This window comes from Thunnus maccoyii, chromosome 14 (assembly GCF_910596095.1).
Source record: "Thunnus maccoyii chromosome 14, fThuMac1.1, whole genome shotgun sequence".
In the NCBI taxonomy this organism is placed as follows: Eukaryota; Metazoa; Chordata; class Actinopteri; order Scombriformes; family Scombridae; genus Thunnus; species Thunnus maccoyii.
Window position 1 is genome coordinate 26,569,478 of NC_056546.1, and position 27,897 is coordinate 26,597,374.

The window sequence follows — 27,897 nt, forward strand, 5'->3', positions numbered from 1 at the left end:
TGTAACTTCAGAGTTTGGTGTTATTGTCTGTGGGTGCATCACAAAAATATTTATTAGTGCAGCTTTAAATGACATTTTACATCATTTTAGCCTTTTCTGGTACCAGACTCCATTGTAATGCTGTGCAGTGAATCTCATCATTATACATATCATTTATAGTTATCACACAGAGAGACACTTCAGTGGATTGGAAATATTTAAGGGTGGATTTTTCCTTCAAAAGTAGTTAAGTACTTATTTACCCAACAAACCCTAAACACAGACATGCTGTGTCTGCCAACACAGCCTTGCTATGGTGTAAAATGGTATGTTAATGGTATTTCTAGCAGAATTCCCAGCTGGTGGGACTCAGTAGTTGTTAATGGGACAGAATGCGTTATCTGGAATCCAGTGTGACTCATTTTACTGTGTTAGCCAACAGCAGTGAGGCTGGGGTGATGTTAAAACTTGTTCCAAGGGAGATCATTAGCTCCCCAGCGTGCTTTTGACCTCATCTATTGTGTAAATGAAAAGCATTTTAACTGAATTCAAAGCAGAGTGTGAGCCGAGCAGACGGCAGCACCACCTAATACTGTTTGTAGACGACTGCGTCATGTTTCTTTCACTATGTTTGAATTTTGGAGTGCTTATTTTTTGTCAATGAAGTTATTTATTCATATTGGGGTTTTTTTTTCTTTTCTGTGTAAATATATTTATTTTTGATGTGAAGTGAACATTTGGATTGTAAATGCGTGTACAGAATGTGTGGTAGGAATGTACTCTGCTCCAGATAGGAATGTATCTGAGTGTGGAAATATGGGTGGAAGCCATTTTTTATATACATAGGTAGTTATATTATCTTGTTTATCTGTTTGTTTGTTGCTTTGTTATTGATTTTTTTTTTGTGGGGGTGGCGGCCACAACTTTTTACATCTTTTGTACTCATTTGTTCATCATTTTCCAGTTGAAGGCGAACAGTTCATGCAGCAATACTCAAAAACACGTCTCCAACCTTCAGATGTCAAGACTCCAAAGCCTGTCATAGACACTTCAATGCCAAAAGTAATGTACATAGTATGAACAACATTCGAACTCCTGAGACTTTTTTCGATCAGTGTTTGTTACCGAATCTGCTTTAGCGCTGTCTGGGTGTGCGGCGGTTTGACTCGCCGGGAAAGAGTGACTGCAGTCGAGGCTGATTTCCTCTATGAAGGCTGTATTTTTCACAGACCTCAGAGCTGTGCCTTTTTCTATGCAATAGAATACACAAACACACAGAGAGAGAAACTATCAGCTGTATTGGGATCCAAATGTGGACTGTAGATAATATATATATATATAGTATATGAGATAAATGGACTGCTGTCTATGAATTTGAAACAGTCTTACTTTTGTAGTTTTATATATATATATAAATATATATATACAATAAACTGTAAAAAGAGCAAATGTCTGTTGTGGTTTCTCTGTAACACTGTGTACAATCTTTTTTTGTGATACACATGAACACACTGACCTTCACATTTATTGATATGATATTGACAAAAAAATCTTACCTCATGGTTCACTTACTAGCTTTTTCCACAGCTTTCAGTCACTTCTCTGGATTGAACACCTGTCATCTCACTGAGTAAACTCCATCTACTGATGAAGACAGTTGAGTTGCAGTCGAAAGCTCTGAATAAATTTAGTTGAGTGGATCTTGATGTTTTTTTTCTTTTACAAACTACAATGTCCAAAGTCAAAAATTAACTTTCACACTCAACAGATACTGATATTACTTATAGCATATTGAGGACATATATAGCTGAATTGATGCAAAGAAATCCCGAAGGTCTAGTGATACTGCTTATGTTTTGTACTTTTGGAAGGGATTATTATACCATCTCACAGAGCATGTGTGGGTAAAATTATGAAGTTATATCTTGAGTGTAACGTTTGCTCTTGAGCTTGGAAACAGCAGTTTGTTAAAAAAAAATTTCTCAACAGAACCTACACTTACTTTAGTATGAACTTAATCTAATTAGATGTGAGGCATTAATGTAAAAATAAACAGTATTTGTGTAACAAGTCTTTAAATGCCATGTAACAAAACCAAAACTTATAACACAGACAACATGTGGATGACATACAGGATTGGGACATATAAAGTAAATATAATAGTGTTAAATAAAATTTTCTGGAAATGTATTTCTCTACCTGAGGGTCTAAATCCCATTTGAAAGCCTTCTGCTTACAGAATTGTCCATTTTATTTTGGCCTAAAGTCTCTGATTTATTACTGGAATTAGTCAGTGTAAATGAAATTCGCTGTACCCAAAACCCCCATATTCCCAGAGAAAACATGGCATGACCTCATTGTCCTCAATATCAGTGACGGCCCTGTCTCCACACACAGGCTGCACTCTTTTACATTCACCACCAAACATACATAAGATGTCTGACTGTCTGATTGTTGGCTTTAATTTCCTGTTCAATTACCCTGCAGCTAAAAAATGATGCACAATTAAGAGAAAATTCTCAGAACAAGCTGATTTGCATTGGAAAAACATGAAATCATCCAATTCTATTCAAGGCCTTTTGCTTGTTTTAAGAAAGATAAGTGACTCTTTCAAAAGGATATTTACAGCGGAGTAATTTAGAGGGAAATGTCCCCAGGCTGAGGGCTGAAACAGCACATTTTACAACTGCCAAATGAATGACAGTAATGATTGGTCTATTATGGAGTCCCAAAACTGACAAAATGTAGTAAAAGGTTATGAGAAAATATAACCAAATACATCATAATATTGTTAGTTAAACAATAATAAGGCAGTGTAACTGCCAGTCCCAGGCTGTTGTAACCTTACTTCTATCGTAATATTGAGATATAATGTCTGTTGTCTTCATCAACAATAAAATAAGTCTTGGACTTCATTGTGCTATGTTTGACATTTTCATATTCTTATAAACAATACTAAACACCTCTAATTAGGCTAATAAAGGAAAGCTAAATAGCTAAATAAAAGAAAAGCATAAGGCTTTGTTTTTATACTCCATTTAATTAACAATTTAATCAACTAACAGTATTATATATTCAACTCCTACAATAATCTTTTAGCCTGCTGCCTTTTGTGAGTTTTATGGCTCCATATTCTACAGCTTTGAGTCTCACTGGCTGTATAGGTAAATAGTAAAATGCATAAAACACATTTGTTGCATTTGATAATAATGTTTTAAGTGTCTTTAGTGCCTCCATGCACTGTCTGTTTTTTTCTTTGCACTGGATCTGGTGTGTGTCTTTGGGTAACAGTTCAATAGTCTCCATTATAAAGCTCAGCCTGTTTTGTTTTTTTCTTCTAGTTGACAGCGGCACAGAGCCAACATTTGCCACTGTTTAACAGCCATGACTCCTGATCCGCAGGCCGGTGGTTATTTCCAGCATTCAGGCCACACAGCTGTGAGGGGAAGGGGGACAGTCTGTCTCTATTGGTGGAGGGAGGGAAAGTTTAGCTCAAGTTAGCAACAGCCCAGCTAAGGTCACTGAGGACAACACAGACCAGTCAGCAACAGAGGGCAGCTTCTCTCTCTGTCTACTTTTGTCTTCTCTCTCATTTCATTGGATTAACATGACTTTTATTGCAGATACTGTAGAAAGGCTACTCATTAAAACATCACGGTCTTTTAAATATGCTTTCATAATATGCTCAGCTGGTTTGAATATCAGTCCTGTTTCAAATGTTACTCCCACCCACCCCACTCCCCACCAAAAAACTTGCAAAAAGAAAGAAAAGAAAGTGGGTGAAAAGCATCAGTGATTTTATTATATTTAGACATACAGTGAATTCATAGAGTGAAATAGTTACAACCCATTAAAGATTCATGTTTTAGGGTGATAATAATAGTACAAAAAACTTTCTTATATAGCACATTTCATACAAAAATGCAATATAAGCAACGAAAAATGGCAAATTCACATAAAAACACACATTAACATAAAAAAGCACATTGGATTTTCTGGAGACAACAATATATGACGTAAAAAGAACAAATAAGGTAAAGAACGCCTGAAATTAATCATTAGGTCTCATGTCTGAGCTCACTGATTGAACTTTGGCTCAATATTTGTTAATAAAAATCCTTCCTAGCAGAGCCAGCAGTTTATGTATTACTGTTTTACTCTTATGCGGCCCACCTTGGTCTGCTGTGCATACTATAGTTGATTAACAGCTTTATTATAGTGCCATCTAGTGGTCAATATTCAGAGGTGCAACGAGGAGTCACATTTAGAAAACGAGGGACACATCTGATGGCCATAATGTGCAATGTACCAGTCCTTACCTCAACACAGGGGAGCACTTATCTGCACGCTCTGCCGTCTAAAATAACCATTAATTCAAGAAATGATCAATCTCCCTTAAATGCTGCTGGTCTGTTCAAATAAATTGCCTAAAAAACAAAGAAACCCCCCCCCAAAAAAACAAAACTACAGCGCCCTCTAGGAGGCACAGAGCGCTGGCCATGGTGCTGACAGCCTGTTTTGGTCTCCATCCATCATCCTCAGTCTGATATGTCACTTACTTTGGGGCCAAATCTCATCTCACATAGATTCTTAAATGCTTACAAAATCTTAAAGTGCAAAGATCTGTAAGGTGAAAATAATGAATAAGGAGCAATGTTGTTAGCAAAAGAAAATGACCAGTATGCCAGTAGTTACTTGTCATGATAATTTATTATAAATGTATTATTATCTGCACTGAATGGGTCTGACAGGTTTGTGAAAGCATTATACTTAATCTCTTTGTCATACCAGACTGCTGAGAAAGAGCAGCCCTGCATTTCAACTGTCAGTCAGTGGATGAATGTCCAATGCTCACACTAGACATTCAGAGAAAAACCTTTAAAATGGTTCTTTTGTCTTGAAAAATAGCATAATCCTTTTGCTTCTGTAAAGAGCAGCGCCTCTACAGAACCATAGGACCTAAGAAGTGTATTTATACAGTTCAGTAGAACCGACAAACACTTGGAAAACCCAGCTTTTATCTATCATTTTGCGCCAAAATTTACGTTTACATTTTAATCTGCCAAACTGCTTCCATTCCAAGGAAAATATTCTCAAAGAGTAGAGGAGATAAAAGGGGTCATAGTGAAGCCTTGTCATCCTTATACAGCTGTATAGGTTTTGTTTTTGTTTTTTTAATGTTATTAATATTTAGAGGAATCCCCGGACAGAGAAGGTGCCAAACATTTTGGAAGCCTTAATCCTTCTGGTGCTCTTACCATAGAAATGTTTCTTATTCAACGCAGGGAAATGTGTCACATTGCCAGAGACCCCGGCAATCTCCCCTGCTCTTGCATCATTTTCTCACAGTATAAAACGCCAGCTTTTGTGCGCATGTTCCACTGGCTTTTTGTGTCGTCGCTCATTCTCCATTGGCTCTCCGTCCGCTCTGCGCTCAGCCTTTACGCCGGGTCCAGCCTTCGCTGTGCAGAGTGCGTGCACCGAACGTGCGAGAGTACATCTAACCCACGCTGCCTGGAACCGGACTGGGCTTCCCACGCTGTTCTGCTGAGGAAAAGATGGAGAACAAGAGCGAGATCAACGGGCACGCCATGCCCGGCTCGGCCTCCACCGACCGGATCCTGGACAAAAGCGGGCAGAAGAGCTGCAGGGAAAAGCTGATGGAGTTTCTGAGCAAGAACCTGCTGGTGATCATGACGGTGTCCGGGGTGCTGGTGGGCGTTGGGCTCGGCATGATGGTCCGCAACATGAACCTGACCAAAGCGCAGATGACCTACTTCGCCTTCCCCGGAGAGATGCTCCTCCGGATGCTGAAGATGATCATCCTGCCCCTGGTCGTTTGCAGCCTCGTATCCGGCGCCGCCAGCCTGGACACCCGCTCCCTGGGCAAGCTGGGGGGCATCGCGGTCGCCTACTTTCTGGTGACTACACTGATCGCCTCGGGGATCGGGGTGGCCCTGGCCTTCATCATCAAACCCGGCGTGGGCGCAGGAGCCCTCAACACCAACAGCCTGGGACTGGAGAGTGTCAGTAGCGACAAGGAGACAGCTGACTCGTTTTTAGATCTGGCCAGGTACAGTAGCAACTCTTTAATCATTTTTGCACAAATTAAACACCCATATGTAGGCCACTGTTGAATATGAAGCAGCCTGATGTGATTTTTGTAGTGGTTCTGAGGGGAATTATGGCACAGCATGCCTCGGGCGCAATGGGAAGGTACACACATGAGCTGGAGACATCCAAGCGTGCGCGCACTCACGCTTGTAAAAGCTGATGGGTGTGGAGATATTTCGGAATATTATTGTTTTAAAACACCCAAAATTAACCTTTGAGGTTGTCAACTTTTTGTGAATTAATGTAATTCTGTAGGTGGATGAAGCATCATCTTTTGGCTAAATGTCATAATGTCATAATGAACTATTTCAACAGTCTAACTGTAGCTGTAGAGCCGGTCAGTGTGGCCTGCAGTTTATCTGATGATAGTGATGTTTGTTTAGTTATAAGCGGTCAGTTAAAGATCTAGACCACTGACAATATAAGCTCTCCTCCCTGTTATGTTATATGTTATGCTATAGAGAATTCGCATAGATGACAATGTCTACCTTATGGTTGCTTTAAAAGTTAACTGTGTCTAACTCCTACAACTGAGACTCCACAAACTGCATGAGCTATAAGTTGCAGGAGTTACACACAGCGTAAAGTGAAGTGATGGATGGAGTTGGATAGACTGCATGAAGGAGCACACTGTCATTCCAGCATTCATCACCTGCAGGAGGTGAACTTTACATGGAAACAGCTACAACCATCTTTTTCCTCCAGATGCATCTCAGTTAGTGGTGGAAAGTACATTTACTCAAGTACTTTACTTAAGTACAATGTTGTGGTGCTTTACTTGAGTGCTTCCACCATGCTTTATACTTCTACTCCACCTCATTTCAAGGGAGAATATAGTACTTTTTACTCCACTATATTTATTTGACAACTGTAGTTACTTTGCTGATTAAAATTTACACACAAAACATATGACAATCTTATGAAATATGATGCATTGTTACAGATTAAATGACACAAAAGTATATAATGTAGTTATAATTAGCTCCACATTGACCAGCTGCAACAGTAAAATACTGCTTACACATTAATGCATCAACAATGATAAGTGCTTTTACTTTCAATACGTTTAAGTGCATTTTGCTGATAATACTTGGAATATGGCATCACTTTTTACTCCAGGATCTGATTACATCCTCCACCACTGAGCTCTGCATGCAGTGGAAGGAAATGCTGAAGTGCTACTTACTTACTCAGTCATGCTTTTGAGATAGATAGATAGATTCTTTATTGTCCTTCAAGGAAATTTGTTGCCACAGTCTGTACAGAGCCTCACATAAATACAGATACATAAATGCAGTACACATCCACAAGATTACTACATGAAAGACATGCATACATACATACATCCACATTCATACACACAGACATAGCACATATACATAAGTTACAGTCATTGGGGTATTTTGTTTAGCAATGCTATGGCAGAGGGGATGAAACTCCTGCCATAACATCTGGCTTTGTCCTTTAAGTGGAAAAGGAAATGTGGGAAAGGAACAGTGAGCTTTTGCAGATGCATGTCTAGATCTTGGGGACTGATTGATATGGATTTTAACTAACTTGTTTCAAGAGTTAAGTCAGTGTTCAAGTGTTTGGTAGGAGCTGGGTAAACCTCATCAGTGCCATTCACAATGTAGCAGGGCCATTATTACATGCATGGCCTGCTATCTGCCATGTTACACATAACTAGTTCTCAGACTGCAGAGTGCGGGCCTCTGGGGGTCCTTGAGGGATTTGTGTTTGATTTACATTTCTAAACGTGAAAACAGTTCACATAAAGTTAAAGAATATAGCTTCTCGCAGCCTCAGCCTATAAATATCAGCATGGTTACCAGCGTTCTGTAACCCATACACATACATGAGATGTCCTAATAATAAATTCTCAGTGTGAGGGAAAGCTGACACCTGTTGAAAGCATGTATTTTGAGGAGCAGCAGCACTGTGGTACAAACTCAACACTGTCTGCTGCTGTCAGCACTTATCTGTCTGCAATTGGCTTTTATTTCTCAGCCTCAGACACTTCTATATAGATTCTACATTTTTACTGGTCACCACATTTCACTACAGATTTTGACAGCTAGTACTGATGGAGTTTTTTTTCTTATTTTTATTCTCATGCTGACAGATTTGGACTTAAGTTGACAGTTTGGAGGATGTTTTAAAGGAGACATATCCTGCGGATTTCCAGGTCTATATTTTTATTCTGGGGCTCTAGTGGAATATCTTTGCATTATTTGTAGTTCAAAAAACTCCTTATTTATCTTATACTGACCCTTTACACAGTCCTTCAGTTCAGCCTGTGTCTGAAACAGGCTGTTTTAGCTCCTGTCTCTTTAAGGCCCCGCCATCCAATGAGCCCACTCTGTACTGATTGGTTAGCTTCTGGAAGCTGCGTCTTGGCTGACTTCCGCTGGCTCCAGAGTCTGCGAAAACACAGCAAGGTAGAAAAAACTGTCCCAAACACATTGTTCAGGCAGGTTGAATACTGGCTTTTGACTTGCAGGGAGCATTTCTACATATGTTAAACTCAAGTTTTGGAACTTTGACCATGTTTAACATAGATATCTGACATTATAACACTATATAAATAACAGAAAACCAGAAAAATCATAATATGTCCCCTTTAAATTTGAGTCTTTATGCTATGCTAAGATAATCTGCTGCTAGCTTCATATTTAGGCTACACACATGTGAGTAGTATCATTCTTCTCATCTAGACTAAGTCTCAACTAGAAAGTGAATATGTCAAACTATTCATTTAAGTCAGGCAGTTGCTAGTCACACTGAACGATGAGCAAAATTCTTCTGCTGGAATGATTTCTCCTGAAAACTTGTAGTCAGTTTATTAAAGCTCTTGTGTTTTTGTTCTCTGCTAGTCTTTAGAGGGAAAATCCTCTTACATAAAGTGATGTGTTCCATGCTTATAGAAACAACATGGAAATAAATACGGAATTATAATACGAAATACGAAATGTGTGAAAGAAACATGAATTCATTAATATTACAGTATGTTGTGCCATACTGCCAACACAAAGAGAGGTGACTAATTAACCACAAGGGTGTTACCAAGTCCAGGAAAGTAATTGCAGATTAATGACATAAGTACTCCACCGATTACTCCAAGTATGAATGAGTAAAAGGTATCAAAATTGATGCTGCAGAACCAGAGACATAGCTGTTTTGATTAAAAGCATTTTTCTTCCTTGTGAAAACCTGATACCGACATTACCCACAATGCAACTCGATCACCGACAGTTCAGCTCAGAGATCAGAGAGAGGTGTGTTATGCTAGTAGTGGCTAATGTAGCCTGGCTAATGTAGCAGAGATGAGAAGCAATTACAGTGGTCTGCTAACCTCACTTTCTTTTAACTCCACTTTTTTTTTTTTGCTAATCTCCCTCTGGAGTCACAAAAGATTTTATACAACTTTTTTTCCCACTTTTTTCATTTACAGTCGCACTCCCCCACGCATGTAAATACACTTTGATTTGTAAAATTGTTGTAAAAGAGTTCCCCTTTAAACATGATTTTGACTGAGCCACAAGTACAAATTTGTAAGTAAGAAGTGACAACCAATACAAGAGACAATACTGATTATATCAAGACCAAAAACACTAAGTATACAATATTACCCTCCTAATATTGTGAGGAGGGTTGTTGGGAGGGCACATGTTTCACTAGATATGTTTATTAGTTTTAATCAACACATTTGATGTATTTCTCCTAACCAAGCTCCATTCGCTCAAAACCACTACTAAACTCATCATCTCACAAAACTAACTATTTTATTAATTTACACAAAATGCAAAACTACACAAAAAAACACTTTTTAAACACTGCCAACAAACTCTCAAACAAAGTCCTGCAAGACGCACATACATGATACTGCCTGCAGTGAACATTTTTAAGCAAATTTCCTCTTCCATTTCAATACCTTATTCAAAATCAAATTTTCCTGAAAACTTTCTAGAAAGTTGTTAGAGATAAAAGGTAGTTTAATGTTTCCAGATTTGCCACACATCGTTATCGTATCATGCCAAAGTCTGTGAACATTTTGCTTACAATGAAGGAAAACATTTCATAAACAAATTAAGGATAAAAGTCAATAAAAGCAAGTCTTGCAGAATGACTATTTCTTTTGTTTTCTTGTTTTGCACAGTAACATAGCCACAAGTATTTGACTCAAAATTTAAGGCCACAAGCCACCAAAAAGACAGAAGCACTCCAGCATCAGCGGAAGAATGGCTGTTTGTGCTGCTTTGAATTGAAAGGATCCTGCATGATGTTTGGCTTCAATGAATTACGAAATCAAGTTGTTATGTAACAACTTTAAAAATCAGTCTACAGAGAGGAGGCAGTGGGGCTCTGGGGAGTCTCTGTGGGAAAAGCCTGCCAGCTCTCAGCTCTGGTTCCCCTGGATTAATCCAGATCCTCGCCTCAGTCATGTGATAGGAGGAAACCTGACCTCATTCGTGGGAAGAAGAAGAGTGTGAGAGAAAAAGAGTTAACCAAACAATTCATTTCTTAGCAGTTTTATAAAGGAAAAGAAATGACCAAGTGAAGACAGCATGGCTACCTGCCAGTGTGACCAGTGGAGCTGACATATTAAACAGCTGAAGCGGCGTTTGACCCTGGACTGAAGGCGCAGTTGATAGGGGTCAGGGGTTTATGGGCTGAATTGCTTGGCTGTGGTCTGGCCATGGGAATAAAAGTGGGCAAAGTTTGTGTTTCTTTGCACAATGTAGTGTGACCCCGAGGATAATGTTACCACAAACACACACTAATACATGGAAAAGGCCTGCAGGCTTCCAGTAATCCTCTGTGTGCTTTACTTACAGTAGTGAAAATAAACTCCGTATGGTGCCTATACAGACTGAAGGAAAAAGTTTTCATAATGGATTTATAGTAGTGGCCAAAGAGATGATGCACCAGCTATATGTGAGATGAATAATGAACTTTCTTCAAGGCTGAATGTTATCATTTTTTCCATTTTGTAGGAGCAAAACATTTTAGGGTTTTCTCCACAGGAAGTAGTATGGTCACCATGCATAGAAATCCCACATAATTTTATTTATGAGTTTCAGCTTTAGTGAATAATAGTTTGTTCTGCAAGCCTTTAATAAAATATGAAATTCCATTTGTGTTACAAATGTGTTTATGGATACGTTTTTCGGATAGTTGCTATTGTTTTTTAAATGTTTGAATCTTTACACATTTCTTTGCTCTTATACATTGCACATCATTTCTCTTAAATGTTTTTGATTTTGTCTCTTAGTTATAAAGTTTAGTTTGTGACAAAACATCATTGATGTATACTTTTTTGATATTCACAGCATATATTAATAACTGGAGTTTATATTTGTCTGATATCCCACTGTTTTAAGTGGAGAGATGTAATTTTTGTTTGCTAGAAGTATAGTCAAGTAATGTGCAAACAACTAACAGAAGTTATGGACAAAGTACAGCATAAGTGATGAATTAACTAAATCAAGACAGTGTACAACAGCAAAGTAATGTGCAAATAAATACGGAAACCTTGAAAACAGGATGTGTCAAAATATACAATGTTGATAACTTGCTATTTTAAACCCCTAAAAACACATTTAATTTAAAAATGATTATAATTTAGTTAAGGTAGAATTTTTAAACCATTTGAGGTGTAATAAATTGTCTTAAAGCAAATACTTTACTATGCTGCACCCTGACAGGCAAACAACAGCAGCTCATGTAATTCAAATGAGGTGAACCAGTCAACTGGATGCTTTCCAGTTCAAATGCAAACTGGCCGGATTAGAAGGATTTCAATCATTCTTAAGTAAGGGAATCCAGTTCAGTTCAGTTGTGATGCCTTTACAGCTCTAACCAGTTCCCGAAAATACATTTTACTATACAAAAGTTCTTTAATGTCTTTTATTTGTATGTATTGGAACATTTTAATTCCTATAATGTGGTTCCTTTGATGCACACTGCAGAGTTTTTGCAGATTTGGAGTATCAACATTCAATGAATGAGCCAAACCAAATGTTGTACATCTTATTCATGGACATATCAACCTGGGCCTGTACAGCCAGGCAAATAATACCCCCATTTTTGTTTTGTTGATGATAAATAATATTCACTGCAACCTTAAACCTCCAGATTATGACTTTAACTCTTCATCTAAACCCATCCTTACTCTTACCTAAACTTCAGTTCTACACCTGAAGTAAGCCTGTGGGAAGAGAGGACCAGTCAAAATGCCCATAGCTGTAGGCCCACTGCTTAGATGTCAAACTGGTTTGGATAAAGAGAAAAGAACAAGGGCAAACATGCACAAATGAGGCTTTATTAACCAGTGACAGTGCCATGACACTAAACATGCTGTTTACACTCATGCATGATTGGCTCAGGTATCTACAAACAACAGAGGACAGTTGTAGACACAGTAAACAGGGTCCAGATGAATGTTTGACCCATACAGCCTTCCTTGTTAATTTTGACCTGTGGTTAACTCTGAGCTTTGGTAGAGTCCAACCTGAAGGGAAGCAAGTGGTTCTTGCTTGACATCCTACCAACACTGTTTCATGTCATTTTAATAATTAATTACATGACCTATTATTTGTTATAGGGTTAAGTATGTTTGTATTAAACCTCTGTAGTTAGCTATAGACAATGACGCAAAATCTGCCCAAAATTTACAGATTAGATTACTCCCTATTTTTATCTAAAGAGGGATAATAAATTATATTTTCAAAGGGAATTCTTTATCCTGCAACAAAATGCAAACACAGTCACATTTATGTTTTTTCTGGTTGCAAATGGAGTCACAGAAAGTAATTTAAATTCTGCTAGGTTCTCCTATCATTTATTTTCATCCTTCAAAATGAAAATCCAATTTTTGGCGGATCGTTCCACTGGCTAATTTTCGTCCTTGAATAATGAGAAAGACTTTTTTCCATGTATGGAAAGCAAGTTACTAGCTTCTCCATACTAACATGTTAGCTTACACTACATTTGGAAACATGCATAATTGTTTGTTTTCTTTCTTGTTCAAGAAATAGTTACAGCATGCAACTCCCCCTTATAAACCACAAATTGTCTTTTTGACATTTATATTTGTGCATGGATTATGTATGTATGTATGTATGGTGCTGGTAGGTGTATTTTTTACCTTTGGAGAGAGCCAGGTTAGCTGCTCTCTTGCTATGCTAAGCTAGGCTAACCGCCTCCTCTGCCGCCTCCTCTGTAGCCCCATATCTAACGGACAAATATGAATGTTATCGATCTTCTCACCTAACTCCTGGTAAGAAAGGGAATAAGCATATTTCCCAAAATATTCTTTAAATGTACCATGGCATTAGATGACTGGTAAAGAGAGTAAAATGAAAACTTCAAACTAAGGTCAATCAATCAATAAATCAATCAATTTTTATTTATATAGCGCCAAATCACAATAAGAGTCATATCAGGGCACTTTTCACATAGAGCAGGTCTAGACCGTACTCTTTAGGTATGACAAATAATACAAGTTGTCATACCAAGATGGCAAAACAGACTCATATGAGTGTTTTTTGAGCTGCTGACCAAAACAGTTTTGTTTTACATATATCATGTATGTATTATTTATATACCTGGTGATCTTGGTTAAAAAGTAATGATTAAGGAACGTTAGGTTGAAAAGGGAACGCCAGTGATTTCATGCGGTCTATTTACAGATTTTGGGGAGTACTCTAGTATATATAAAGTAGTATAAAGCTTTTTGTGTCTTTAGAGGGAGCTGTAAGCATCTGATATTGCCTCAAGTGATGTCATTTGAGTCAGCGTTGGTTGGGGCTGAAGACTACAAGTTTGAAAATGAAACAAATCTCGGGGTGTGGAGTTAGAAATCAGTGAGGTTTCCAGACCTCTGTAGCTGCTCCTCATCTCTACTGGAGGCTAGCAGCTCCAGGCTACATTAGCCGCTACTAGCATAATACAGCTGAATTGTAGGCGTCAGGTTTTGACAAGGGAGAAGAAAACATAGAGTCCAACAATGTTATAGGAGTGCAATGTTAAATCAGTCGAAAACTCTTTTAAGCAATGAAAACTACCAAACTACTAAACCAAAAGAGTTTTTGGAAGAGCTTTTGTAAGCATGTCATACTTCCTCTATGTCTGAAGCTGAATGTGAACAAAGGTTGTTTTTAGCTGATTGAACAAGGAACCAATGCAGTCTTAGTGTAGATGACTGACTACGGGGAAACAAACTAAACCTGTGTGTCATCTTTGTCATTTTACTGAATGCCTCTTGACAAGGAATTAAATAAGGGAAAAATGAAGTGTAAATGAAAGGTCCAGGAATACATAATCCTTGTTAAAACCTTGCTGATTTGTTTTAATAAAAGATGAACCAGACAGTAGATTGGTGCCAGAACAACTGCTCTGTCAGGGAGTTTTTTTGGAGCAGTGGACTTGATGGAGGATCCAGGGAGAAGAGCCAAAGTGCAGGCAGTGTGTGATCACAAACCTGCCCTGTGAACAATTCAATGTTCAGATGGGTTCACCACATCGCTCAGTAAGGCTTGTCAACTTCTGAGGATAGTGTTGAGCTGTTGTGATTTTTTTTAACAAACCACTGGCTTAAACATTAACAGAACATTTGGTCATTTTCTTGAAATAAAATAGCAGTAGGATGGTTGTAATTTGTGAATCTAACTCTTTTTTTTTCTTCCTCCCTCAGGAATTTATTCCCAGCGAACTTGGTGGCTGCTGCTTTCCGTTCTGTGAGTGCCAGCACCTCACTACACCACACTGTTTTGTCCTCACTTTTTCATCAACTCACCCTTTTCTTATCACCACTTTCTGTCTGTTTATCCTTACCACCTGTGTCCTGTGCGGATTGTTCATCAGAATTTATTTCACCAACCACGCGGATGCCACTCCATGTTCATTTACAGCGGCTGTAAATCCTGGCTGGAGCGCTGAGAGCTTCATAATGCCTCTTAATGAGACCTTCAGAATAGAGACTGCTTCTCTCCCCTGCTTGCCCAAACGCCTCTTTTCCTTGTCCCTTACCAGCCGTTACCATGGTGAAACCATTCCATTCCAGCAAGCCTAGCAACCCACCTCGCCTCGCTGCTCTTGAACACGGCCTGCTCCTCTTCCTAGAATTATGATCGTGTCTGTTAAGGTTAAATAAGAATCAGGAAAGTTCAATATTTGGGAACACAGAGATACAAAATAGGTATGCACACACACAAAAAGGAAGGCGTTCACAAACTTGCACGCACACCTGGACACACAAACTCACATAATCAGACCAATTGCCTTGATAAACTGGCTGTAACCAGGCTAATGAACTATAAACTCACAAACAAGTTAGCGACTTCTCTCAGGGAGAGTAAATGGAGTTTCAAAGTGCAGCCAGGTTACGGAGTTCAATATTCACTCCCCCCCGACCAGCCTGCCTATACTGTGGTAGAGCCCCTGTGGAATGGGTCCAACTGTGGATTAAACCAAGATAGCAGAGGAGAGGGGAGATTTACACAAAATGACAAGCAGATAGGTGTTTAAACAGACATTTAAATTGATGAAATGTAAGATTTAGTTCACGGAGGAGGCTGACCATAGTCACATGTCTCTGCATGTCCAAGTCTGTTTCAGTTTTTACAGAATCTATTAAAGCTGTTGGGAACCTTGATCCTATAGGGCTATTTAAAGAAAGGGAAAGCATAGTAGCAGCTCTGGTTACTGAAAAGACTCTGTCTGAACTTGAATGGACAGTGTTAAACTGGACCCCAATTTCACACACATGCTCACTGCATTCCAATATAAGAGCATGACCATTTCCTAACACTGAAAACTCTGCCTCACAAAATAAAAAAGCACTGATAAGCAAAACAGATATACATCTGTCAGATTATAACTATATTTGTAAATGATTTATGAACACAATACAAAATTATCTTAACCATGAAAGAACCCTTTTATCCATCTACTCAATAGTGACAACATTTAAGATTAAATGGTTTAAGTATAATAATAATAATAATAATAATAATTTTATATGTATAGCACCTTTCATACAAGAAATGCAGCTTTACAGCAAAAGAAATTACAGGCACCAAGTGCTTCACATGAAAAGGTCATAAAAAGATCATAAAAGCATGTAAAAAAACATTAATGTAACATAAGATGGAAAATAAAACCCACTTGATAACATTAATAAAAAATAAGATAAAATAAAAAGAAAATACAATACATAGAACGCGTACTTGGGTGGTGGAAATTTGAGACTTAATAAGCGAAAACTCATAAAGTAGTTCGCCATGTGTACAAAATCTGTAAATCGGTGCCTAGGTCTCTGAAGCCAGAAGCAAACAGAACCTCGCTTTTCCCAACGGACACAGACTGACCACTGGTCTTGATTAACCGAAATAAGCCTCTTTCAGCTTACCCCAGAATGTCTTCCCACAGGTTTAACCTCACTGTGGGTCTTATCTGTGTCAGGCGCAACCCAAAGCTGCCCCAGAAAGAAACCACCCTTAGTGGTGCTGTGGGAGTTAAAAAGACACAACACAGTCTTTTCTCAATTTTACACTCTACTTAGTATCCTGGTCCTGAGTCCTAACATGGTTGGGATATGACATTTATATGGAACATAAAGAAACTTAGTTATTCAGTTCCTTATATACATGATTCAAACAAGGGCTGCAACAATCATTTGATTAATTAATTAGTCCATCAACAGAAAAATAAGCAGCGACTGTCTGGATAATCAATTAAGTCATTTAAAGTAGAAATCCAAACATTTTCTTGTTTAAGCTTCTGAAATGAGAAAATGTGCTGCTTTTCCTTGTCTGAACATTGTAGTACATTGAATATCTTTGGGGTTTTGGACTGTTGGTCCAACAAAATAAGACTTTCAATGACATCACCTTGGGCTCTAGGAAGTTGTCATGGTATTTTTTTTTACTGTTTTCTGATGTTATATTGGCCAATTGATTAATTGATTGATTTAATCGTTAGAGGCAGCAAATCCTCACATTTTAGAATGTGATTTTAATCCATCACATTTTAGACGCTGGAAGCAAAGAATATTTTTGCTTGATAATTGACTTAAATGATTAACTGATTCTCAAAATTGTTGCTGATTAATAATTAATTTTCTGTTTGTCTTTGGCTGCATTTATTGCTTGACTCAGATTCTCTGTATGATTTTCATTAAAAAACTAGCAACAAGTGCCACAGAGGGCTTATCCTCTATAGATTACCATTTCAGAGTTATAATTTTATTTTAGGGCATGAATCATCACTGCATGATTTATCATATTTTTTTGTGTTACTGACTAACTACGACTAATGACAGCTGAAGACATACTTTCACAGATAGGAATCATAAACCTGGATACATGCCACAGTGTGCCAGTGTCTGTCAATGAAAGATAGGGTAGATCAGTATGTGACATGCCTTCCCATTCATTTGAATGAGAAAATGAATGAGAAAGTGTGTCCAAACTTTTGACTGGTACTGTACATGAATGTAATGAATTGATAATAAAGACAAAAAATATGGACACTATGGACTATATTGTAGGTTAATGAAATGATTAAAGTTAGTGTTTGTGAGTAGTTTTTGTTTTGATTATTTGTCTGTACACTGTTCTGTACAATTCTCTTACTAGAGATTCTTTTTATTTGTTCACATAGCAAAATCATTAAAATATGAATAAGCTGGACCTCTGAAACCAGGATATGATGTGTCCAAACAAATAACTGCAGAACTCCAGAAAAACTTATCCAAATAACCAAGATGCAAGTGTGCACATGAACACACTCATTTACTTAAAACTTTCATTAACATGACCTGAAATGCAACATCAGTGGCCTCTGGTTTGAAATTAAGACGTTGTAACCAGGATACAGCACAGGAATTTGCAAATGTTTACATGTCACATAACCAACGTAACATAACCACACATTTCAGCACTAGAATAAGAATTTGTGAATAACCAGCATGAAACAATTAACTACAACAAGTTTTTTCTCGCCCTCTCTGTTGCAGTATGCCACTGACTACAAGATGGTTGCTGTAGGGAATGACACCAACGGGACCACCCTCTATCAAAAGGTAGGAACAGGAATCCTCTCATGCATACAGTGACACACATAACACACACACAACCACATACAAGTACAGGAGTATTAAAATCAAAAAGCAACATGGGAAGAGTTTAAATGTTGAAACACTAACTGTGCCAACAGCAGTCTTTACAGTGGTCTCCTGTGCTCTAATACTAGATATAAAGTATACCAGGGTATCTAATGCCAGACACTGGAAAAAATGCTATGATGCACCTTTAAAAAGGAAAAGAAAGTTAAAAAAAAGATGGTGCTCTCATCTGTGTTGAAATAAGTCAAACAGTTATCTAGGCCATATAAGAGGAGGTAAGGTTACTATTGATCCCTGGATAACATGTTTGCTTTGTGTGTGTGTGTGTGTGTGTGTGTGTGTGTGTGTGTGTGTGAGAGAGAGAGAGAGAGAGAGTCACCCATGGGTACAAACCATACTCACTGAACAAGCACAGCTGGGACTAATGGAAGACTTGGTTTAGGGAGAATGGGTTCAAAGTTGATAATGAAATGCTGACATTTTTAAGAGTGAACTTGGTGATGTGAGCGTCATTTTGTCTTATTGGGCTGTGCTTGTGTTTCAGACTCAGCTCATTGTTCTTTATTTAAAGATTATAAACTCAGGGCACCGAAAAAACATGAGAAGAAACTCAAACTTGCTCACCCAATCATTTTATATAAACCAGTGAAGATACAGCACTGAAGCTTTACTACAAAGGGGGAAAAGGCTTTTATCTACTCTGCTCTTGTGTGCAAAGATGAAAAAGCAGCAGATGAGGTCTTATGTAGCCTGTAAATTTCAATAATCAAACAGTCTATTTGCCATACTTTATTTACATTGAAAGAGTTATTGGTCCCTGTGATCATTCCTCCTCTCCATAGCCAACTGGCTGTTTGTTCAACAACTATGATGTAAAAATCAGGTACAAACTGTTCTCGTTCTTTCAAAAAATGCACTCTAAATTTCAGCCAAAGCTAATATGATGCGTCAGTATTCTGAGTCAGCCTGGTGGTTGTTTGTTGGTTCATTGTCAGTGTTTGGTTGTTCCCTGTAATAAACGTAAAGGTGACTGCCAGAACTTATCTCTACCTTATTGCTCAACAAGGAGATGCTGTCCAGGAAAACCAAATTACAGAGTTTTGTGTTAAAAAGACTGACACTCAGGAAGTTACCCACTTGATTTGGCTGACTCAGACTGCTGAAGCCTCATATTAGCATCAGCAGCATCACGCAATGTTTTCCATGCTACAGATCGTGTTCAGGGGTTCAGAAAGGTTGAGTGCTGTGCTTCTTGGAATGCAGTCACAATCAGACTCAACTTTTTGTGGTATTGTCTATGTGACCGGCAAGACTGAAGGATAAGGTACTAATGGGTAATAAGCCACACATCAACCTGGGTTAAGCCAAGACTAGCGTCTATGTACAGGTCAGCTATACAGATAAGTGTAAAGAAAATTAGACTTTGACTGCAATTGTAGAGGTTTTGCTTATGTAGTCATTAAATGTTCTACATGTAAAATTGTGAAGCAATTTACATGTATTAATGTTTTTTTTATTGCCAATGAGTGAATGGGTAGTAATGTAACGTGAAAAATGAAACCTTCCCAGACTTTCTCGTTGTCTGTCACAGCCTCTGGACTGATTTCTATGTGAAGGACCCGAGCTGGATTTTTTGAAAAAATCCAATGGAAGTGATATTTTTTTGCGCCCCAGAGTACCTTGCCTCTCTCCTGCTAACGTCAACAAATAACCACCATAACTACACAACAACACAACAAAAACGGTGCTATCCGACTAGAAACACCCTGCGTATTAGCTCTCCAGCTAATGAGACAGCTAGCTGCCTCCGTCAACCGCTACACATTTCACAGCAAAGCACCCCAAAGTCACCCATTCCCGAGCACACACAGCTAAAACAACAAACAACATGTCCTTAGCAACGGAGCAGAAAACAAGCTCCAGAGCGATAGCAGAACATAGCGTACCCCTTTTATTTTTCCCGTTGTAATCCAAAGGTCATAATAAGTACACATTTCACAACAAAAGTGCAGTGTGTTGCTCCACAGCGACAGCTCACTGAACCTACTGGTGTTTAGTAAATATGATTAAAAAAAAGTTGGTGGTGTGGATTGGCTCTCACCGGCCAACAGCCACAGCGTAGCAGAAGCCTCTGTGTGTGTCTTTGTGTGTGAGCGTGTGAGAGATGCTTTCCTGAAACACGGTGCAAAACACAACGTTAGAGATCTTTTATGTAATTATGTGAATTGTTTGTGAGGAAAAAGACATTACCTGCAATAGTCTCATGCCGCGAGCATGCAAGTGCGAGCACCAGGATTTTGCCTGCAGCTCATTTAATGGCCACAGATGTCACTAATAAGAAGGAATTTCTGATTCCTACATACAGAACCAAAAGTCACACTAATAAATATTTTTATATTCAAAATTTAAGAAGTGACTATGTGTTATGTGAAAGGTGTCAGTCGTAGAGACAAATCCTCAGAGAATTATCACACAACTCTGATGTTCTTTTCAGCTCTATGGGGCATTTTAGTGTCTTTTAGCTCTTTGTTTTGGTTCACTCTCACTGCTACTACCTACTGTGGTTGCACCAAATGGCAGACAGACAAAGTTACCGACTAGCTGGTGAACACAATGGAGCAGATACTTTCCCTCAGGAGTCAGTGAAGAAAAAACAAACAGCTAAAGAGAGACTGAATAATGGACATTCATCAGGTGGACACAGACACCACTCCAAATCAATGCTAATGTTGCTCCATGTCTGCTGGATTTATGAATAGACAACTATTTGCTAACATGTTTGCCATAGTAACTTTATAAGGTGATAATACGTCAGTGTTCACAGCTTGTTGTGCTATCCCCAAGTGGCCAATTAATCAATTAATGTAGATTTAAAGTGTCTCTTTATGATGTTCTTCTGGATTCACAGATTCTTGAAGTTCTCTGTGTGTGAGCGCTTCAGAAATCATGGTTGGGCAAACATTGTACACCTTGCTGGTCAAGGAAACAGTTTTGGACTTAGCTGTAAACTCTTGATTTGTCACTTCCTATGTACATATTTCACACTAGTAACTGAACCAACACATGACTTCATTTGTAGCCAAATAGAGTTAGAGTCACATTTATATGGCCCTTTGCAGTGTAGCTTCAAAACAAGAGTGGTTAGCTTGACCACAAAACATATCTTTTCAGTTTCTGTAGTGTTATGAGCTTTCAGTCAGTCAGAGTGTTGGCCATTTGACAGGTCAGCTTTAGCCACCAGATAACCACTGGTCGTGTGAGGAAAATAATGTGTTGGTCTAAACAGGAAACAAACACAGCCTGGCAGAGGGCTGCAGGTTACAGATTTCCACTGGGCCTTTGTTAGATGTAGTGGATGTTGGATCAGAGATAAATGCATAATGAGTATGGCCCTTGCTTGCTACTATTGACCCAGTATGGCAGAACAGTTGGAGGATCTGATCTTGGCATCAGCCCACGGTATTTTTCTGTTATGGGTCATGGTGGATCCTCCCCCAAGTGTCAGAGGATGAAGCTGGTAGAGCTGTGGGAGAGCTCAGGACAATGGGAGAGGATTGAGCTCAGGATTTGTCCCTGTCCTTTTTCGTTATCCATCATCCAGTTCACTGAATCCCTAAACTGCCACCAGACCTACGCACCCACACACACTCTGTAACAAGAGGTGTTGTATAAACTACTGAGGGAATATCAACACTATTGTTTAATAAGCTTAGCTCTCCATAATGTCATCTTTTCATGACAGGCTACTAATGAGGTCCCAGTTTTAGTCCACTCTTATGCATACATTTCAGAGCAAATGTGTGAAAGTGTTTCACGATCTAAGAAAACAAAATTTTGTTGTAAGTATGAACACCATGTAGTTTTGGCCACATTAGTTGGTTGGTTAGTCAATTAAGATTGAAATATGTCAACGAACAGTGGATAGATTACTGTGAAATTTTGTACAGAGGCTCATGGTTTCCAGAGGATGAATCCTGATGATTATGTTGATCCCCTGACTTTTCCTCTAGCACCAGCAGGTAGATACTTTTGGTAACGCAAATTAGCAGTGTTTACTGCAAATTAGCAGTGTTTACTGCTAATTAGCATGCTAACACCTTAAACTAAGATGTGAACAAGGTTAGCATTGTGCCTGCTAAACATCAGCATGATAATATTTTCATTGTGAGCATGCTGCCAAGTACAGCCTCACAAAGCTGCTCGCAGGGCTGTAGATTCTCAGTCTTCGAACCAACTTTTGCAAGGCTTTCGTAAGTCTAAGGATGGTTGTTTTTCAAAGTGAGTGAAAAGTGAGTAAACTCTTCATCTCACACAGATATGTAACCTGGCTTATTAAACCTGGAGTCCTGGAGGACCCTTTCCATTAGTCTCATTCCCCATTTTCATCATCACCAACATCATCACAGCCAGCTCTCCTCCCCATAATCTCTTCACCAGTCTCCTACAGACTCTCCTGTGTCTTTTAGGTGCCTGTTGGTACAGAAACAGATGGCATGAACATCCTGGGTCTGGTGTTATTCGCCATGGTGTTTGGCGTGGCGCTGAGGAAACTGGGAGACGAGGGGGAGGAACTCATTCGTTTCTTCAATGCTTTCAACGAGGCCACCATGGTGCTGGTATCCTGGATCATGTGGTGAGTAGAATTGGATGCATATGGGGTTTTAAAGGGGTATTTATAGCATACATTTGGACTGAATTTGATTACAATTGTGATAATGTTCCAGTCAAACTTTTTTCCCTCTGCATTTTCTTCCTTGGTAAACTCTGTCCTCTTGTCTCTCTCAGGTATATCCCTTTTGGCATCATGTTCCTGGTTGGCAGTAAGATTGTGGAGATGGAAGATGTGGTTCTTCTGGTGACTAGTCTGGGAAAATATATCTTTGCTTCGATCCTGGGCCACATTATCCACGGAGGCATCGTCCTGCCCCTCATCTACTTCGGTTTCACACGCAAGAACCCTTTCAGTTTCCTTTCGGGCCTCATCACGCCCTTCACCACCGCCTTTGCTACCTGCTCCAGGTATAGTGTCACATCACAGGGTCCCTAATAAACTGTTGACTGTACCAAGATTTTTGAACACTTTCACCCTTTTCAGCTTTTACCTTTAGATTTAATCTTGACACACTGATTGTTTCTCTAGATCCACTACCAGGTGAAAATTTACATTTATACACAAGAAAGTCAAAATCTGGCAGGTTGCCTTTAAATTTACTGAGCATATTCCTTCTCTGCAGAGGACACACCCTTTTCATTGCATAAGCTTTCCTCTTGTTCCACACTCAAGAAAAATGTCAACTTTTCATAATTAGTTTTTCAAAATAACTTTACATGATCAAATAAAAATATTTATAAAATATAATATTTGGCCCAAACAATATTCCATGCACAATACAATTCTGTCAACCCATTCATAAAATTACCCAACAACATGGTCAAGAATCAATGATTTTTGTGCAGTGTAGCATAATCTAATCTAAAGAGGCCCTTATAGTCTCTGAGATGACATTCAATAGTTCTTTGCCAGGAAGCAGCACATTCATTGTTTTGAACTTCAAAGGAGGGCCATACATACCTTTTCAATGAACATTTCAGTTCATCAGTTGGATTTTGTAATACCATATTTTCATTTTGATAGCAGGAAAACCATTTTGCTCAGGCAGGTAAAATGTGCACATAATGTGCACAAAGTTGTAAAACTGTCTTTGCAAACTACAGAAACCGGAAAAGCTGTTGTGACCTGGAGCCTGTTTCACCAAATTTGCAACCTAAGACAAATTCCTTTCCCCTTTTGATATGTTTATCGAATCAACAGAAACATCGTACATGCAACCCATGCATGAGCGTGTGAGAGCCCTGTAGGACTCGGAAATTGCTGATAGATATGCAAGTCTAACCCTGACAATCTTGCAATTGTGAAATGGGCCACTGGTTAACTGATCCTAACATTGTCATAATCCAATTAGGGCAATATGGACATTCTTATGGCTTATTTGGCATTAGTTTCATCTCAATGGCTGATAAAGATTCAATATTTATATACTGTATATATTCTGCTTCCAAAAATGTAAATATACACCAATAGAAAAATATTCTTTGTCTTTTTCTCACCAGTTCAGCAACTCTTCCCTCTATGATAAAGTGTGTCGAGGAGAACAACGGTGTAGACAAACGAATCAGCCGCTTCATCCTTCCCATCGGGGCCACAGTTAACATGGACGGGGCAGCCATATTTCAGTGTATTGCTGCAGTCTTCATAGCTCAGCTCAACAATGCTGAGCTAAACGCCGGACAGATCTTCACAATCCTGTGAGTTCAGGCGATAAGACAACATTTCTGTTGCTTCTCTTATAGTGGTGTCAGTAGCAGTTGATCATTCATATGATAATTGCATTGTTTCTAGGGTTACAGCCACAGCCTCCAGTGTCGGTGCAGCAGGCATCCCAGCTGGCGGCATCATCACCATTGCCATCATCCTGGAGGCTATCGGCCTACCAACCAACGACCTGTCCCTCATGCTGGCTGTTGACTGGATTGTGTGAGTAAAGCCTGTGAACTCACTGACACTAAAACCTAGAAATACCGCCTTGTGGTTGTATGCCTCCGCCAACCAGTCAAGTTACATCCATGTCTGTCCAGACTCATATAATATTTGTGGTGAAGACGTGAAGGTATTTAATAAAAGGTATTAAATGTGTAAAATGGAAGTTATCACTATATTGACATGTATGGTCCCAGTGAATAATTTCCAGTGAGAAACATGCTGTCTTCACTCAAAGACTATTTTTACAGAGGCATGCAGAGGACTGGTAGAGAGCTTCATCACATGGTGCAACAATAATCACCTGAAACTCATTATCAGCAAAACCAGCTGAGCCTGTAGTGGACTACCAGAGGAACAGGAGGCCCCCTGTTCTGGTTGTCATCCATGGAGAGGAAGTGAAGAGGCTGGACTCATACAAATACCTTGAGAAAGCAAAGTGCAAAGAAGCTACAAATTCTAAAATGTGGATGCTTCACACAAATCTTCAACCCAGCAGCACAGAAGATCTATACAATCACCAGTTTCAAGGTGGGCACCCAAGATTAGTGTCACCAATAATATGGTCACAATCTCCCCTTCTCTTCCTGAGTTATGGTGCTGAATAATGGCTAGAGAAGTGTTTTTGCAGAACATTATGATGTCACAGTGAAGTTGACCTTTGACCTTTGGGATATAAAATGTCATCATTTTATCCTATTAGACATTTGTATGAAACGTTGTTATAATAAGTGTATCAATTCTTGAGTTATGGGCAAAAATGTGTTTCGTGAGGTCACAGTGACCTTTGACCTTTGACTACCAAATTCTAATCAGTTCATCCTTGAGTTCAAGTGGATGTTTGTGCCAGATGTAATGAAATTCCGTCCAGGCATTCCTGAAATATCGCCTTCACACTGCCTCTGACCACGGCTGTCCCCAGCGCAGAGGCATAAAAACAAAACAAAACAACATCTGATCACGTATGCACACACATTACCAACATCACTGCAAGCAAAACTAGATCAGTGTTTCCCAACTGGAGGGGCAACAGGGGAGAAACAAAAGGTAAAGAGTAAAAAAATCACTAATGTCAGACCAAACACACAAACACATACACACACACACACACACACACACACACACACACACACACACACACACACACACACACAACAGCAGGTTAAACATGAACAAGCTGAAATCCATGACTGCTTTCTATCTGAAACAACGATCCTGCTTCATGTGACCCCATTTGGTGTAAAAGTCTGGCTTTTAAAACTCATTCCAGGGCTTCAACAAGTTCTCCAGTTTTGGAACATAAACATCTGAGTTTTGAAGATAAGACACTTGGCATTAAGCAGAGGGAGTCCTGTCACTATTGCTGCAAGTTCATGTCTATGCTGGTCAGGGCTGATAAGGAGTATGTTGTGCTCTTTTTTTATATTAGTTTAGCTTTTATGCCTCTGCACCAGTGATAGCTCGTCCCCTTCTCGTGAAGGCGATATCTCAGGAACACCTTCAGGAAATTATTTCAAATTTGGCACAAATGTTCACTTGGACTCAAGGGTGAACTGATTAGGGTTTGGTCATCAGAGGTCAAAGGTCAAGGTCACTGTGACCTCTCAAAACACATTTTGGGCCATAACTCAAGAATTTATACACTAATTATGACAAAGTTTTACACAAATGTCTAATATTATAAAATGATGAAGTGATGGCATTTTATATCTAAAAGGTCAAAGGTCAGCTTCACTGTGACATCATAATGTTCTGCAAAAACACTTGTCTAGCCATTACTTAAATCCCTAACTCAGGAACAGAAGGAGAGATTGTGATCATATTTCACATTTGGTCGAATACTGAATTGGTGACACTAATCTTGGGTGCCCACCTTGAAACTGTGGTGATTGTATAGATCTTCTGTGCTGCCAGGATATGTGTGATATATGTGAAGTATCCACATTTTAGAATTTGTAGCTTCTTTGCAGCAACATCCATATCTGAAGCTTTGCCTGCTGTCATGGCTACAACTTTTTTTTTACTCAGAATCAGCGTCTTTGGCCAAGCATGTGGACACATACAGTACAAGGAATTTGACTCTGTTTTTTGTTTCTCTCAATGAACTTACACACTAATACACATATGTAAACTGCAACTTGACTGGTTGGCGGAGGCATACAAACGCAAGGCAATATTTCTAGTCTTAATGAAGAAATACTGCACATATGATTCCAAATAAGAGACTATTCTTGTGGATAAAATGCAGGTGAAATGCTCAAAATTCTCAGGTGAAAGTTGATCAATCTTAGGACTTTAAAGGTTAGGAGTTATTTTAACCATGAAATACATTTTGACATGTCTGCTAAAAGTAGACCAATGGTTGTCTGTCTCTTCTGTCCACTTTGATTTATCTCTTTGTACAGGGATCGTACCACCACAGTGGTGAACGTGGAGGGCGACGCTCTAGGCGCTGGAATCCTTCACCACATCAACCAGCAGGAGATGAAGAAGCAGCCAGAGCAGCAAGAGGAGCTGGCGGAGGTCCGGGTGGAGGCGGTGGCCAATGTCCAGGCAGAGGAGGAGACCTCGCCGCTTGTCACGCACCAAGCCAAAGCCTTAGCGGCCATGCCGGAAGCCATAGAGTCAGTCCTGTGAACTCAAGGAGACTTTTTTTCTTGCCCACTGACCTTCCGACACATCTATACTTCTGACGTTGCTGCTGATGGGACACCAACCTGACTTAATGTCCGTTCAAAAAAATGAGGCCACTGATGGTTTCACCTGTGAAGAAAAACAAAGTGCGATAGTTCTAGTCTGTCTAGAGCAATGACAGTCTACAGTGCACCTTGTGCTGCTGATGTGCTTTTGAAATTCAGTCACTTCAGGCCAATTTCTCAATAGCTGGGTTTCCATCCAAGCATCTTAAAGTGGATTAGGATTAATTAATTAATTAGTGAATTAATTACTGAAATTTGATAATTATTCATTTTGCAAACAATATTGCAATTTTTTGTATTTTTTTAATCTTGATTTAAACATTTTGTGATAAACAGAGGTAGAAACACACTATGTGTAAAACATCTGTAAAACATTCCCGTGAATTCTGTTTGTCTCGCGTGTGAGATTCTCCAGGCCATTAGTTTATATGTTCATACAT

At 39.0% G+C, this 27,897-nt stretch overlaps 1 protein-coding gene across 4 annotated transcripts; it reads left to right on the forward strand.

Moving 5' to 3' along the window:
• Positions 1-4,440: 4,440 nt before the first annotated feature.
• On the forward strand, positions 4,441-27,567 carry slc1a4 (solute carrier family 1 member 4). Of its 4 annotated transcripts, none has more exons than XM_042432794.1 (9): positions 8,516-8,531; positions 14,454-14,623; positions 14,789-14,831; positions 18,113-18,178; positions 22,687-22,853; positions 23,006-23,239; positions 24,332-24,526; positions 24,621-24,755; positions 27,164-27,567. In XM_042432794.1, exons 2-9 carry the CDS (start codon positions 14,595-14,597, stop codon positions 27,393-27,395), a joined length of 1,101 nt encoding a protein of 366 aa, XP_042288728.1. In that variant the 5' UTR covers positions 8,516-8,531; positions 14,454-14,594; the 3' UTR covers positions 27,396-27,567. The 4 variants fall into 4 exon arrangements, with proteins under 4 accessions (XP_042288725.1, XP_042288728.1, XP_042288727.1 ...); XM_042432793.1 differs by lacking the exon at positions 8,516-8,531 and adding an exon at positions 14,068-14,197; XM_042432791.1 differs by lacking the exons at positions 8,516-8,531; positions 14,454-14,623 and adding an exon at positions 4,441-6,052.
• Positions 27,568-27,897: the final 330 nt, after the last annotated feature.